At 51.7% G+C, this 16,305-nt stretch overlaps 4 protein-coding genes across 4 annotated transcripts; 2 read left to right on the forward strand and 2 right to left on the reverse strand.

Annotated features, from left to right (window-relative positions):
• Positions 1-38: 38 nt before the first annotated feature.
• On the reverse strand, positions 39-1,094 carry ETH_00007305 (uncharacterized protein; the record flags this gene model as incomplete). Its single annotated transcript, XM_013376829.1, has 1 exon — positions 39-1,094. One exon carries the CDS (start codon positions 1,092-1,094, stop codon positions 39-41), a length of 1,056 nt encoding a protein of 351 aa, XP_013232283.1.
• A 1,590-nt stretch (positions 1,095-2,684) lies between these two features.
• Positions 2,685-5,986, reverse strand: ETH_00007310 (ubiquitin carboxyl-terminal hydrolase, putative; the record flags this gene model as incomplete). The annotated part of the gene is made up of 6 exons (XM_013376830.1): positions 2,685-3,341; positions 3,856-4,397; positions 4,638-4,695; positions 4,828-5,055; positions 5,310-5,550; positions 5,883-5,986. 6 exons carry the CDS (start codon positions 5,984-5,986, stop codon positions 2,685-2,687), a joined length of 1,830 nt encoding a protein of 609 aa, XP_013232284.1.
• Positions 5,987-8,565: 2,579 nt separating this feature from the next.
• Positions 8,566-10,209, forward strand: ETH_00007315 (uncharacterized protein; the record flags this gene model as incomplete). The annotated part of the gene is made up of 1 exon (XM_013376831.1): positions 8,566-10,209. The coding sequence occupies one exon, from the start codon at positions 8,566-8,568 to the stop codon at positions 10,207-10,209; it is 1,644 nt and encodes a 547-aa protein (XP_013232285.1).
• Positions 10,210-12,530: 2,321 nt separating this feature from the next.
• ETH_00007320 (56 kDa gametocyte antigen, related) lies at positions 12,531-13,955 on the forward strand (the record flags this gene model as incomplete). Its single annotated transcript, XM_013376832.1, has 1 exon — positions 12,531-13,955. The coding sequence occupies one exon, from the start codon at positions 12,531-12,533 to the stop codon at positions 13,953-13,955; it is 1,425 nt and encodes a 474-aa protein (XP_013232286.1).
• Between the last annotated feature and the right edge of the window lie 2,350 nt (positions 13,956-16,305).

The following is a 16,305-nucleotide window of genomic DNA, read 5'->3' on the forward strand; positions in this document are numbered from 1 at the left end:
CCCATGCACAAAAACACAACATGCAGCTCAGAAAACATCTACTTCCGGGTTTTAAATCTATCTGTCTGGCGAAGCTTCAAGCACTGGTCAAGCATCTGACTGTGAGCAGCTATCACCATCTCAGCAAGTTCGTCCATTTTGACGGCCAACTGCGACAGCACGTCATCCGTTGGAGCAAATAAAGTGATCGCTAATCGGGTGATGAGTGAATCTCCCTGAGTGAGGGGGTTTGACTCAAGAGCCTTGCTCAGGATTGAGAGGTCGGGCTCGTTCTTTAATGCTTCTAATGGGCTCTCCTCTACTTCCTTCCAGCCTTGAAGAGGAGGAGGTGTGGTGGTTGATGTTGTAGCCTTTGTCGTTGTCTTTGTCGTTGTCTCTGTCGTTGTTTTCGTCGTAGTCTTCGTCGTTGTCTTCGTCGTTGTCGTCGTTGCCCTTCCTGTTGTCCGCGTAGTAGGCCGGCCTCTGCTGCGTGTCGTTGTTTGCCGTTCTGCTGTAGTTGTTTGCCCTTCTGCTGTTGTTGTTTGTCCCTCTCCTGTTGTTGTCTGCCCCTCTGCTGTTGTTGTCTGTCCCTCTGCTGTTGTTGTCTGTCCCTCTGCAGTCTTTGTAGTTCTGGTAGCGGAAGCTCCCCGTGGGCGGCGTGAGGGTCGCTCTTGAAGTGCTCGAGTTGCGAAGAAAAGAAACTCCTCCTCGAGTTCCCCTTTCTCTTCTGTAGGCCAAATGGTCCCTAGGGGCAGCTGTTGCTTCGATAAGCCCCCTGGTGCACGTAAGACGGTCTTACGTAAAGTAAATGCATTCTGATTTCCCCCATTCGTAGCGTCATCAGATTTATTTCGAGGTGTTGTATTCTCACTAGCTCTATGCTCATTCTCATTCTCAGTGTTGCCTACCCCAAAACCCGTAAGGGGCTCAAAGACCCCTCTGAGGAATGTATGAGGCTGGGAAGCCCCAGAAACGTCAGCCAAAAGTCCGGACACATAGACATTTTCTTTGAAAAGGCAAGAAAGCAGGAGGGCAGTGCAGCCGAAACAAATAAAACCATACAAGTGACCCAGGTGACGGCGCCTCCCTCGGGCTCTCCAACCTGTAGCCCTCATGGAAAGTATCCTCCATGAAAACGTATATCTTAATAAATTTATTCTACCGGGATATTTCAAATTTAGGACCTCTGGGCCGCCACGGCTCGATGACGGTCTTCCTTCTCATCCCGGTTTCTGCAAGACAAGCTCAAACAGCCAGGACTAATGCCGCTGCCGCGGCCACAGGTGTATCAAAGGGAATGCCTTCAAATAAAAGTCATATTACATTTATGAGCCTTTCCTATGGCTGATTGCAAAAACGGAGAGACATGACGGCTGACTTGAGTGAAGAGACGCCCTGGGAGCAGCCGTGGCGCCATGTGTCACCGGCCCTCTCAACGGTCCAAAAAAACAATACTTGAAAACAAATATACAAAAATTAAGTTATTTCAAATGAAAATTAATTAAGGAAAGGCACTTTCAAATGAAAGAAGACTGTGTTGCCAGCAAAGGAAAGCCCGAGCACGTTGCTTTCGAACACAGTGGGGCCGCCGGACTGTCTTCGTCAGCCTCGTGGCCCTTCTAAATGAAAATGTGCATTATTTTTCGTGCTTGACAGGAAACACACGCAAAAATTGAACTTTTAAGCGGCATGGCTCCTAGCAGTACTCCTCACGGACCCCCAAAACGCCAGTTTCGGCACCCAGACAATCGCGCGGAGCATTGGACTGCATCTTACGTGAGAGTTACAAAGTGCCCACTGCACATTATGGCAATTTTGAGTTATTCATGAATTTAAATTCATCTAGGTTTGGCAATTCCGCTTGTTATTCAACAGTTCACTGGCTCTGCTGACGTAGACCGACATAGCAAATAACGCCTCGCTGTCCCACTACTTTTCTCGCCTTTTCCCCAGCTGTTTCTGCAAATTTGAATTAAAAAATCAAACAGGAGTAGTGTTTCTCTCATCCTGAGCTCGAGCAAGTGTTTTTTCCTGCAACAGTTCGCCCGCAGATCTTGATAAAAGCAACGCGGCAGACGTGTTCGTACATGACCCATAGGTGACCCTAGTACTTCCCTGAATTTGAGTTTCAGATTCACAGACAGCCATATCTATCGAACAGATCAACCGTAGATGGCAGAAGGGGGTAATGGTGCCGAATATCGACGGTCCATTGGCATGAGAACCTCGATGCAGACTGTGGTGAACAAGAAATATTATTGAAGAGCAGTGAGGAAGCTCTCTATGGAACATGTAGCGAAGCAAAGCCTCATCCAAATTGCACTCACCTCTACGCATCTCAGCTGTACAAACTGTGACGCAGTGAGTTCCCTATTCACCTCTACAGGTTATCTGCAACTGTTAGGCGCCCCAAGCAGTTACGTGGGAACAGCCATGGGCACTTAACAAGTAGTCTAGAATGTCAGGGAGAGCTGCTGAGGGTCCAGCTAATTTTACAGTGACTGCGGGGCGAGCCGTGCAGTAAGGTCACTTGCGCATTCACATACATTCATCTCGGCGAGGCAGCTAAGCAACAAGCCGCTCGGAGACTGCCCCGTACAGTGGCACGCGCAGTCTGTGCTGGTAACTAACGGGAAAGTAGCAAGTTGTTAATGATCTTAAAGATATGAGTTTGCGTCTTTGCAGTGAATAGAAAACCGTGTCGTTCATAATTGTTTTGCCACAGCTAGCAGCTCCTCTTCGGTGGGGACAACTAATATATGTTTCATCAGCAACAAATACGCAACGTGGTAGTCGCTGCGTCCACCCGCCAGGTCAATTGAATCCCACGGAACCTCTGAGACCTTATCGTCGTCAAACTTCCGCCACATGTCAACATTTTTCCTGCGTTTCGCTGCAGGGCCTGATGGCGCTGCGGGTTCTTCCTCCTCCTTGTCTTCAGATTGTGCGGTGGGCGGGCCCTGCAAAGTGCCTGCATCGCCTGCTCTCGCCCACCCTACGTAGTGTCCACTGTCTGCGTACCGGCCTTGGTGGGTGACAACGCTGAGCAACTGGTATGTGCCCGTTGGACAAGGCTTTCCTGCAAGGCGAAGAAGTTCGGTTTCTTTCTTTTTTGCCTCTGCTTCGGCGGCCTCTGCAGCAGGTGCTGCTGCCGAGTGTGCAGCTCCGCTGCCATTCGTCGCAGCAGGTACAGCTGCAGCCTCAGGTGCTGCAGTTGCAGCAGCTGCGCCATCAGCCGCAGGCGCACCGGACTCAGTAGACGCGGTCCCATTAGTGGTCTTTTCTGCGCCTCCTGAAGACGCCTCGCGTTCTCGCCGTAGAGCCACAATCGCCCGGCCTACTTTGAAGGAATCTTGCAATTCCTGTTGCGCAGGATCAGCAGGCAAGCATACACAACTCGCTATAACGATTTCAACTCGCTTGCTTATAAGTAATATCTAAAATGATGCCTGATGGAAGGCATGAGAGAGTAAAAAAGCCGTAAAACATGAAAAGAAGCAGCATGAGACAAGGTGGTGCAAGCGTGGAGTACCCGTTTCCTACTTCACACGCCGAGAACATATACATGCCTTCAATTTTTAGCCAATTGACAACAACATAAATTCTCAGGCTCCACAAAGCAGCATGTTCAGATGTGCCATTTAGCAATACGGTGACACTTGGGCGCTTGAAGCTGCCGTGCTCAGCACGGAAACTGCTATTACGCGCTCCCATAGGCAACGGCACACTATATGTCTGGCCCAAAACCGCAACTATCAAAGTGAGCCAGAAACAAGTGTATTTATAACCTATAGGGAGTGAGCTAGGAGGGGACTGCGTAAGAGCCTTATGGATATTAGTCAGTCACTGCACTGTCAAGCTTATCACCATTGTTACCTTGGTGCAGTAAGTAAACATGTCGAGTGTCTGGGAGAATTTGACGCTTCGGCAGATTTTGGCCTTCTCCGATTCGCTGCCGCCCATTTTCCACTCGAAGCGCATGAAGTGCACAATTAGGTACAGAGCAAGGCTGCTGATTCTGTTGCTGCGGATGAGGGTGTCTTCCTCTGTTCCTGATGCGCCCGCACTGGTGCTGCCCACATTCACGACTTCGTCGCCAAGTGAGAACTTCAAGCTGTCCTCGATGGTGCTCACTGGCTTCTGTGGGGTGCCCAAGAAGCAAGTGAGCTTGCGGTGCCGTTCGACTTGCACTGTGGGTTTCGGCTCCGCCTCGCCTTCCTTCTTGGTTCGACTTGAAGTGACCTCAACTTGCACTTCGAAAAGCAAGTCAAGGGGTGACGAGCCAGCTTTCAGGGGCAAGTATGGTAAAGACTTTGACAAGCCTGCGGCCGCTCCTGAGTCCAGACTCTCCGCCACCGCTGTCATCAAACAGCTGAGGCATTCCTCAGCGTCTTGTTGCATGGGAACTCCAGTTGTGCCTGCGCACACCCAACAGCCACACTTCACTTCATGTCATTGCTTTATGCTAAATATGAATTCTGTAGCTACTCAAGAACGCTTCCTCGGCCAACAGCCCCGCCCCCCACTAAGCAAAAACGGGAACAGTTAAACAGCATCTGAAACACTTCACTTAATTACACTTGGTTACTTTAGAAGTCACTGCATCTGCATCCACCAAAATAAATCTTAGCTCATGAAGTGCCACCAGCTGTGCGCACCTGCTTGCGAAGTTGAGCGTCGAGAAAACTGTGGGTAGGCCTCTCGCAGTGTTGGCACCTAAGGACTCCACAAATGCCAGCCTACGTGCACATGTGTGTCATTCAGAAGCCATCCAACGCAGATCAAGTCGAAAACAAAAGAAATGCGAAGAGAAAACAGAAATTTTATCGTTTTGAAGGTCAGTTTTACCAGAAGAAAGGGGGAAACAGCCTCGACTGTTTGGTCCCACTGGTTGTAGAAATCCTTAAGAGCCAACGAAAGCCGACGAAGAGCTCCCTGCTGGCCTGTCGCTGCAAACTGGGCAGTTGCTGCTCCTCCCGAAATGTAATTTTTCAGCAGATCAGAAAAGTCTTTTGCGGGACGCAGCATCTGCAAAACTGAAGCCAGGTAACAGGTGTTCCCCAGATTAACTATGCCCTGGATCACACGCAATGCACAACAGGGCTGCAAGAATTCATATTTCAATTAAAAACGATATGCAAGAGTTCATGTTTTAATTGAAAAAAGATTCTTTTTTGAGCTTCTTGCCTTTATCTGTACCGTCGAAACCCTCGCAAGATGAAAAGTATGCAAGTCTTTCAAGTCTTCACATAAAATTAAATCAGATTGAAAGCATCTCTTTGGTTTAAAGATAAAGTAAAGATGCTTAAATTATCTGGTGTCTGGCCTACGTTCGGCAAGGGCTCTACTTTCTTTTCCTTCAGCAGCGCCGCCTGCTGCGCCGGCGTAAGGTCTTCAACAAAAACAGTTTTTTCTGGCGGCGGTTTCACTGCCGTCTTCTCTTCGGCTGTGCCCATTAGCATTATCTTGGGACAGCCAGAAGACACTAAAGCCTGGAGATCCGCATCAACCTTTATGGTCTTGCCTTTGCACAAGAGCTTCTGGCGTTCTACGGGAACCCCCGTAAGAGTGCTGCAGCAGCAGCGCCCCATAGATGCAGCAGCAAGCCACCACGCACGGGCCATCAACAAAAATATCCTGGCTCTCTATGAACCTGCTACGCTGGGATCTGAACTCCTATCGTCTCAACTGACTTGACTTGAAGTCAAGAAATATCCGAATACCTCCACCATTACTTGGTCACCAAATTCATGACCATTCGCAACATGGGCCCAATCGCGAGGTACAGCAACTCACACACTTATTTCAAGGTGCGATCTAGTGCTTCAAGAGGAGCAGGCAATGGCGTTACTGCGGGATTACTCCTTTCTGCATTATGCATTAGGGGGTTGTGGTGGCCTCACTAGAGTTGAGCTTGGAAGACTTCCAGGGGCTCATTTGGGTCTATTTGAACGTTGAAGGACTTAGCACCCCACTTAACTGCTGCCTGCACCTCTGAGGCCTTCATTTTTTGGGGGGAAAGGAATGCAATATGCGTCTAGGGGGAGCCGAGGGAGGGAAAAGGGGCCTCCCGATCCTCAATGTCTTAGTAAATCCCTGTATAAAGGTCAAAGAATCATGAAAAAAAAGATATTAAGTGTAAAAAAACCGAGGAAACGGGTGCAAACCTACTGCCGCCTCCATCCAATGGCATGCGGTAGCCTGAAATAGCGGATGCTGAGAGGAGCCATGGGGTTTCCTTAATGATACCTGTGCGTTAAACAGTCTACTGAATTTACAGTACTTTGCTCGAAATAAACACAAATTATTTTGTTTCTTCTTACATCGTCTGGGCTTACGACTCGGAGGAATGCCCTAACAAAGTGCCCCGCCAACGGCCAGTGGTCGTCTGTAAATAGTTTGCCTCTACCATGTAATAGCCTCCGGTCCGTTCATCACGGCCGAATTTATTTTTCCTCCAGTTACTCAAACCATCTTTGCAATGAAAGGACCGAATTGATTTGTTGCGTGCTGCCCAGGCCCGACACTTGTAGCACTCGCATGTAGGCGTAATCAATGCATAAACCTAATATGAGCATCTCTTATTCGACATGAACAGCAGAATACCATAGAATGAAAGATTATATCTTGCAGTCTTAAACTCGAGGCTGGATTTCACACCATTTGCTTGGGTATCTCCGTCGTTTCTACCGCTATCGCTCACACCCTAGCTCATAGCATTGGGCACGTACAACTTCACGCCTATGGCTTGCTGGTTGCAAATGCACTATGTCAAGGTTTTAAGAGCTATTGTTTGTGCTGGACTGCGCCTAGTGTTGCTGGTTCTCGTTTGCTATGTAAAGGGCACTGAACAGCGCAAGCGACAGCCTCTCAGTACTCACTGCCGAGCCCTCAGTACACAAATGGCGTCGTTTTGTACGAAGGCTCCCACTGAGCATCGGGTAACACAGACTAATTGCTGAGTTGCGAGTAACAGTGCGCAGCATATCTATGAAACGCGCCGCATAGACAGTGGACGAGTAGATATATCATTGATGCAAGCTAACTGTTTCAAAATTGTTGTCTGAGCTCATGAGTGCGCCAATAACATGTGAAGACCAGTAAAGATACCATAGCTACAGGTTGACTCCTTAAAAATTGTCGTCTTAGCTCACGGGTATGCCAATAACATGAAGTGAAGACCAGTTGCTAGTGCCAGAGCCTATACAGTTCCTGAAGAAGGCAGGATTCAATTCCTGCTCGTTGACCCAATACGTAAACGGGAGTATGCAGATGTTTCTGCGTAGTGGGCTGGCTCACTGAAGGATCTGTACCGACATTTCACAGTTGACGTGGGCTAGACAGGCTGCAACTACCGATGTTGCAGAAGCAAGCTCGCTAATAAAAGCGAAAATAAAGATGCGCATTGAAAAAAATGATAGTGAACGTAGATGTCTGAACACGTATCCTTATGTTGCACAACCGTATTGATGCGGTACTTCATACAAATATAATATGCACATGAAATAGTTGCCTGGATCGCGAACGCCCGCTCAGCGCATCATGCTGATCAGTGTCTGTCTCAGACAAAAGTCCATGCTCAATGATGCGTTGAACATCAATTTTTCTGTGAGACAATGTCTGTGCTTAGAGCTAAGCTCGAGCTTATCAACTGCAACAACAGTACTGGAAAACTATTCAACCCTAATCTGTGAAGCTGTTACTTCGGAGTAGCGCCATGAGCCGTTTATACTACAGTGCTCACGCGTGTTTTACTCAGGCAGATCTGCTCGTGTTGAAGTTGCCTCTACACATTTCTCTGGTAGAAGGAAGTGAGAGTTACGTTGAGCGGTGTTAATTAAGAATTAAAATTCCTGCACATTTGGGAGCGAAAAGTTCCTGCTCTGTAGCGCTTTTCACTGTAGGTTAGTCCATCTACGGAGTACAAGCAGGTGCTGCAGGATCGCTCAATATGGTTCAGCTAGTGACTCCGGCACCTTTAAATCAGCCTTAAGGCAACTTCTTATATGCTGTATATTTGAAATCAGACAAGTATCTTAAGCTCAAAATTTGGGTCACCTCCTTGTTGCTTTTATGTGTATGGATACAAGATCCTGGAAAGCTGCGAGCACTGCAAAATTCTCGAGTGTCCTAGGGTGCAACTAAGCAGATAAAAGCGCCACCAATTCAAAGTTAATAAGAAAAAGTCAAAATTTTGCCTCGTGGACCACTCTATTTGCTATATTTCAGTGGCGCTTGGAGCGGGTGACCATGTGGACCATCCCACCCCCGCGTGTTGCCCCGTGGTCACCTGCAGGATTTCTACGTTTGGCCTCCCAAGATGCGAATTGAAATAAAATTTGAAGAAGGTAAGCTAATTTAAAAGATATATGAAAACATCAGGTTGCAGTAGGCAATCCACAAAGCTCGCTAAGGGCCACGGGCGCGGCGCGCGCCTATCTTGCAGACCTCTCTCCAGCTACCGCCAGCAAGTGCCTTCGGCGCGCATGCTGAGCGCCGCCCTGTGCAGCACAAATCAATGTTTAGCATTTATTCAGCGAAGGCATTCTTATTCGACTACTTACGCGACCAGAGCTGGAGTCCACTATGACTCGTCTCGCCGCCTGCGCTGCACTCGCCGCCGTGGCTCTCGCCGCCGGGCAGTCAGTGGCCATGCCCACGGCCATCCCCGTAGAAGTGCCAATGGACGAGTATGGCCAGGCGAAGACCTACCAGGACACTGACATCCCCACCAGCACCTCCACGGCTGCCCCGGAGAGCCCGCAGCAATGGTTCGAGGGCTTCAGCCGCGCAGTGCAGAAGCAGCTGCAGCTGCAGGAGAACTTGATGCGGCAGCTGGTGAGGGACATCCAGGAGTACCTGACGGAGGCCTTTGGCTGGAACGAGTCGGACTCCTCGGCCCTGGCGCGGGTGAACACCATGCTGGACATGATCAGCAAGCGCATGGCCGTGACTCGGGACGCAGCGAACGAGATCAGCACCACGGAAACCGAGCCGCAGGCAGTGCGCGACGCCACTCGCAACTTCATGAAGGAAGTAAGGGTGCAGGACATCGTCGTGGACGCGCTGTGGGCCTCTCTCCGGGGCGTGCAGACGAGTGCCTGGATGAGTGGGGTGTCGAGCACTATTGACGAGAGAGATGTGCTGGCTGTGGCCAACAGAGCCGCTGAGGAGTTCCTGGCCCGCATGTACCACAACCTGCGCGCAGCAGGAGTTGCTGAGGAGGACATTGTGAAGTATGTGCCGCGGACTCCGGCGGATCCGAGCAGCAGCGAGCCCCGCAACATGGGCAAGAAGGGCCGCAGCTACGGCTACGGCCACGGCTACGGCTGCGGCTACAGCTACCCCCTGTACAGTTACGGCTGCCCCTACTCCAGCTGCGGCTACAGCTACCCCTTCTACGCCTCCACCTGGGGCTACCCCAGCCCCCTTGCCTGGGGCTACCCCAGCCACTCCAGCTTCTACTGGCGCCGCCTGGGCGCTGCAGCCTGCCCGGACTGCGCCCCCGCCCCGGCCCCCGAGCCCGAGTTCATAATTCCCCCCACTGCTTTCCGTGGCCTCCAGGAGGAGGCCATGATGGGAACTCCCTATGCAAACCCCATGATGGGAACTCCCATGATGGGAACTCCCTACGCCAACCCCATGATGGCCTCCCCCTACACCACCCCCATGATGGGAACTTCTAACACCAACCCCACCATGGCAACTCCCTACACCAACCCCACCATGGGAACTCCCTACACCAACCCCACCATGGCTACTCCTTACACCAACCCCACTATGGGAACTCCCTACACCAACCCCACTATGGGAACTCCCTACACAAACTCCATGGGAACTCCCTACACAAACTCCATGGGAGCTCCCTACACAAACTCCATGGGAACTCCCTACACCAACCCCACTATGGGGGCCCCCTACACCAACCCTACCATGGCAACCCCCTACACCAACCCCGCTATGGGGGCCCCCTACACCAACCCCACCATGGGGGGCCCCTACACCACCCCCATGGCTGGCCAGGCCTACCCCGCCTACCCAGCAGCTGCAGCAGCTGGCCAGCGCAGGAGCATGGGCCCCACCCAGGGGCCCATGGGGCGCATGGGCACTTCGGGCAGCCAGTACAACAGCCCCGCGGGCTACACCGGCGGTTACCGCGGCCTGAGTGCCTTCGAGGCCCCCGAGTTCTTCGAGCCCCCCATGGGCATTCCTTCTTTTGGATTTGAGTAAGACAAAAGCACTCTTCAGCTCTTATTGCCTGCGTTGCTTCCTTTCTTTTCTTGTTGGCTTCGAGCTGACGCAGAGTACTGTTGCATGTCTTGCCTTCTTGCTTCTGTTTGCGCAGGATGCCCTTCTAAGTGGCGGCAGCACCAAGGGATAGTGCATTTTAAAGCTCTGTCATTCACTTAATTCAGTCAATTCGTTCAACGAATTAAAGGGCTTGCTTCACTTAGCAGCGCCCCTCCAGGCAACGTACAAGTTGCCTCCCTGGTGGCCATTAGAAGAATACTCGCGAAGTCCGCGACTTTTAACTTTTTGTGAATGCTACTTATTTATTCTTATCGTCACCATTTTACTTTCTGTTCATATTTAATAAGCTCGGACTCCGCAAATGTTTGAAAGGTTTGGAACATTCAGACTCTTGCCACATAACTGAATACGAATTCACATCTGGGCTCGAAGCCCGCTAGACTTCGTCCTGCGTAGCAGCAGCAGTTTCAGGATCTAGAACAGGACTTTTTAGCAGTTTAACAGCCACAAAGATTGGCTATTGCACAGCTTACGGCAGTGGTGTTAGCGGAACATTTGCTTTCTGAATTCCCGCTTTTGGGCTGCAGTGTTTCCCGCGGTGTTCAACTTATCGCTGAAGTGTACGCGCATGCATGCGTGTGTGCGCATTACGCATATAAACATTATTTTCAATTCTTGTTCCTAGGCTGATGCCATTAAGTGAAGCTTCTTTGCAAATGCTGCTTTTATAGGAGCTGTTGGCTCATTTAGCCGACAGCTCTTAGCACCTTCCAGCTTCCACAACTAGACAACCAGACATAGTTGCAAGTCCACAGTGTGTACAGATTTGTATGTACGTATATGCACAGACCTGGACGCATGCATGTGCATGCACGCTCAAGGAACTGTTTGTGTGCGTTGGCATGCGCATGCATGCCAACAAACTGGTGGCATGGGCTGTGCCGCAGTATCATTTTGCCCAGAGTGCCAATACAGGCTGAGATAAACGACTGTTTATTTGGGAATAATGTTCGGCGATCTCTCCACCTTCCGTACAAATGGCTCTGCAGATGCCAAAGAAAAGTGATGACAAGTCCAGCAGATCACGACAAAAAGGCTCAGAAATAATAGTAAAATGTCTGAAAACGCAGTTAAAATTGGGGCTGTGACCTGTTTGAAGGATTTCCAGTTGGTTGGGGCCCTCTGACACCACCAGTTCTTAAGAAAATCGCCAGATGAAGGCAACAGCGCAAGGTGTAGCAAATTTGGTAACTGCAAAGTGTTTTCCATCAAATGTTTCGTCAAGTTGCACGTTGTATTGCAGGCTGGAACATTTTCATGTGCGTGTGTGTGGAACTCCAAAAAAAGTAAAGAGAATTCACTCTAGGTGAGCTGATGTGGTGGCAAGCATACGTAGAGCAACCCAGGAGCTGACGAAATGGATGTAGGCTTCTTTTCCCCAGCTTTCTGGATCTTTTTTGCATATAACCCAAGAACCCTGAGCTAGCTTGTAACTCTGTATTTTTTCATGTTACACCCTCACACAGCGGACTTAGTTCCCCCTCTTCAAACACAAACAACTGATTGGCGCAAGACACACAAGTCTATGCGGCCATACAGCGCAAGTGGATGGCCCAAAAACGTATTGAGTTTGCGGGAAAATGTGTGAACAGCTTTTCTTAGCTAAATTTCGTATTGAAGAAGTGATTAACTTGGCACACACAAGTTAGTGGTAGGTCCCCTACGACCGAGCACGAGCAAGGCTCGTGAGGGTAGCCTGCACAATAACGAAGACCCGCCGCCGTATTTTTCTCGAAATACTGTCGAAAATGTCCTAAATTGTTTTTAAATAATTAATATATGCATTTTATTGGCATTGATATCTTCCAATTGAGAAGAATTCCCCACCCCCGACACGCCCGGCGCAATCGTGCACTGTGCACACTGCCCGCGCAGGAAAGTCCGGAAGTCAGTGCAGGACACGCCGCGAACAAAAGCGGAAAGGTTTGAATTTTCACAAATAAATATATAGGCGCAAAGTGATTTATGGAATGCGTTGTTGTTTGGGGCTGTAGAGAGTTCGGCGTGTGGGCGAGACGAGACGGCGGCGGCGCGATCAGGGCTGGCGCTCGCGGTGACCTATCTTCGTGGTGTGGGTTTGTGCACACCCCGCCGAGTTTGTGTTGTTTGGCGAGTGTAGGGGGTGCGGCGGGGGCTCTGATGTCGCGGCAGAAGAAAAGGAGTAATTCAAGTTTCGGAAGATCGTGAGGAGCGGTTGAAGACGCGGAAGGACCTCTCGCAGCGCCACACAGAACTCACCAATGACTCGCCTCAGCCTCTGCGCCCTCGCCGTGGCTCTCGCCGTGGGCCAATCCCTGGCCGTGCCCACCACTGTGGAGAACACGGTGCACCCGTACTCCGAGATGGGCACTTACCAGGAGGGCGAGGCCCCGGGGGCCCCCGACGAGAGCAGCACGACCACGACGACTCCCTCGCCGAGCCCCGAGGCCCCTGACCAGTGGCTGGAGAACTTCGTGCGCGCGGTGCAGCGCCAGCTGCAGCTGCAGGAGTCGATGATGAGGCAGCTGGTGAAGGAGATCCAGGAGTACCTGAGCCGCGCGTTCAACTGGGACGAGAACCAGTCGGCGGCGTACAACCGCGTGAACGAAATGATGGACATGATCACGAACCGCATGACCACCGCGCTCGACGGAGCCAACGAACTGATGGCCACCAGCGAAACCATGGACCCCGAGACGCTGCGCCGGGCCACCCGCAAGTACATGAAGGAAGTGCGCGTGCAAGACGTGGTGGTGGACTCGCTGTGGGCTTCGCTGCGCGGCGTGCAGACCAGCGCCTGGATGAGTGGCGTGACGGCCGTGGAAAAGGAAGAGACCACCCCCATGGCGGGCCGCGCAGCCGAGGAGTTCATGCACAGGATGTACCACAACTTGCGGGCTGCGGGGATGGCTGAGGAGGACATCACCCGCTTCATGCCGAAGACGGAGTACACCACTCCCCGCGAACAGACGCGGAACATGGGCCGCAAGGGCCGCTACGGCTACGGCTACAGCTACGGCTACCCGCTGTACAGCTACGGGTACAGCTACCCGTCCTACAGCTACAGCTACCCGTACTACAGCTACCCGTCCTACAGCTACCCGCTCTACAGCTACAGCTACAGGTACCCCTCCTACAGCTACAGCTACCCGCTCTACAGCTACAGCAGCTACAGCTACCCCTACTACAGCTACAGCTACCCCTACTACTCCTCCAGCTGGTACTGGCGCCGCCTCCGCACCGCCAGCTGCCCCGACTGCCCCCCCGGAGTCAACATGCCCCCCACCCCCCTCTCCCCCATGAACACCCCCCTCGCCGGCACCCCCAGCCCCACAACCACCCCCATGATGCCCCCCATGATGCCCCCCATGGTGCCCCCCACCCGCACCCTCGGCACCGAGCCCCTCACCATGGGCATGGGCCCCATGCCGGGCTACGGCTACCCCCCCATGATGGACACCATGCCCGAGTTCCCCCCCTTCGCTGAGGGCATGGGCTACCCCACCGAGCCCATCAACTCCATCCCCACCATGAACAACATGGACACTCCTTTCGAAAACACCACCAACTACCGCAACCTCGCCCCCATTGACATGCCCCCCTTCTTCCCGGAGGCCCCCATGAGACCCACCCCCACCCCCACCCCCACCCCCACCCCCTTCGGCTTCGGCCCCGTTCCTCCGTAAGCGCCCCCTCTTGAGTCCAAAACTCAAGCATTCAACTAACTTGTTCATTTATTACAATTATAATAATACTTATAATGGTAATTGCAGCTCAATAGGCGGCAGTGCTCTGCATGGCGCTCCATTTGGGCTGCTTTCTGGTTTTGTGAACTGCAGGATGGCTTTCTAAAGGCTCTTAGGTGAACACTGCCCGGCGTTCTCCATTAACTAGCCCGACTCTGTTATTTCATTTTTTATTTCCATTTCACATTTCGCTATCTTTGCGTGGCGCTCCGAACAGAGCGGGCCGGCCTCGCGAACGGCGAGGGTGAAACCCTTAACTTCTTTTCTCAATCTTTCGAAGATACTTCCGATGTGAACGCTTGCCACAGCTAGTTGACCATTCAGTAGCTAGCCGCTTTCTAGGGCAGACTTTAGACCCTAACCCCTCAAATCTGCAAAACAACATGCATAATAGACTTTTAGATGTGAAACTGTATCACTATAAAGCGTAGTTAGAAAGTCGAATGCCATGAGCAGGACTGCATGCGATAAAAGCAAGAAAACATCTTCTGGAACTTCGGCTTCTCGCGCATGCAAACCAAGAGTATGTACTGATTTGCATGAACAGACACTTTTATTTCAGGGGAGAAGAAAAGGGAGTTCAGGGAATACGACTTCCTCTTCCCTTTGTATCTGGGAAGTGTCAATAGCCGGGAGGAGCAGCTGCTGCTTCGCACATTCGGGTGCAGCTTTCTTTTGCACGGAGTGCTGCGTCTGAGAAGAATGAATGTTGTTCTAGTTCACTTACAGGACAAAGTAGAAGTTTTAAAAATATACGTCTATAAATAAGAATTCAGGCGCATTTGTTAATGTACGATGTTGCTTCCTTTTGCTTTCACAGAAACGGCACTGCCTTTGCCGACCTGGCACCTCTAAACGTTAAGAACTGCAGATGCATACATATATTAGGAAGATTCCACCTCTACATAAACTACACGCGTCACAAAATCATTTGAATGGACACTTAGCATTTTGTTTCCCCCTGTGCAAAACGAGAAGTGCCTATCTGTCTGATTTGTCTGACGCAACAATCGAGTCCACGTCACGCCGTTTCGTTTTAATTCGTTATTTCATCCAAGAAATAGCATTTAAAATTGAGATTCACGTTTTTACATCGAGTTTCCGCATAGTGCATTTGGTCAGTTGCTGCTGCACTTGGCAGCTGCTGGAGCTGCGACCTCGAGGATCAGCAGATGCGTCGAAACAACTGCAGGTATTATCTAAAAGCAGTTTTTCTCACATTTAAGAGGCAATAAGTAGCGTGAAGAAACGCAGTTTCTTGTTCAAGAAAGATACTTCAAATAATTGGTGCAGCTCCACTCCGTAGAGTCTTCAGCAGTTTCAGAAAGAGAGCAGCAAATGCAGGAGTTTCTCTCGAAATTCCGTGGAAATTGGAAGCAAACCCCTTTTCAAAGGGAAAAAAGGAGTGGCAAATGGACGAAACCGTACGATACGAAGTATTCCTCAGTTTGAATTCCCACTATTATGTAGGGAACGGACGGGCGACCAAGCATTCGGAACAAATTCAGGAAGCCCCTCCCTTCCCCTTTCCATTTGAATTTGCACTCTTTATGTTCCACTGTGGCGAGTGGGCTGGAAAAGGTGGCCGCGGAAGCGCGAAGGAACGAGTCCAAAAGCGAACATGAATCCTCGGGGTGCTCGCGCACACCGTGGACCGTAGCTGCGAGCGGTGGATATTTCGAAGCAGAGTCAGCACACCACACACTTTAGAACGAAAGCTGCAGCAAAAGGCGTTTAAAACGAAAAAGGTAGCAAAGCAATTGGGAAAGAGAAGGGCTGCACGGAAGTGTTCCGGAGGAGAAGGAGAGCAGCGGGCGGCGGCAGGGAGGTGTGCGGGTGCGGCTGCTGCGCGGCGCTGCCGCGGGGAAGCTGGGCAAAAGCGCGTTGCGCCTCCGATTTTCCGCGACAAAGCGAGCGAAAGAAGGGAAACGGAGTTAAAGAGGACTTCATCTCGGGAAAGGAGAGGCGGCGAGGGCGGCGGGCGCGGAGGTGACCCCGGGCGCGGGCGCGGGCGCGGGCAGCGCGGGACGGGGCGTCTGGAGCGGAGAAGCGCAGAAAGCGGCGGAGTTTGCGGCCAAAAGCGGGGCATCGGCGAGGAAGTGGAAAGAGGGCGAGAAGGCGAGCCTCCGCGGCGAAAGATAGGGAGACGCGCGGGCGAGCGGCAGCGGCGCAGGCAGGCGGGCGGCGGGCGCCGGCGCGAGCCGCACTGGAAGCCGCCCGCCCCCCGCCGCGGCGGGGCGGCGCGGGGGCCAAGCGGGGGAGCGCGGGCCCGCAGTTGAAGCACTTCTGC

The sequence above is a fragment of the Eimeria tenella genome, genomic scaffold (assembly GCF_000499545.2).
Source record: "Eimeria tenella Houghton genomic scaffold, Eth_scaff40, whole genome shotgun sequence".
NCBI classification, from domain to species: domain Eukaryota; phylum Apicomplexa; class Conoidasida; order Eucoccidiorida; family Eimeriidae; genus Eimeria; species Eimeria tenella.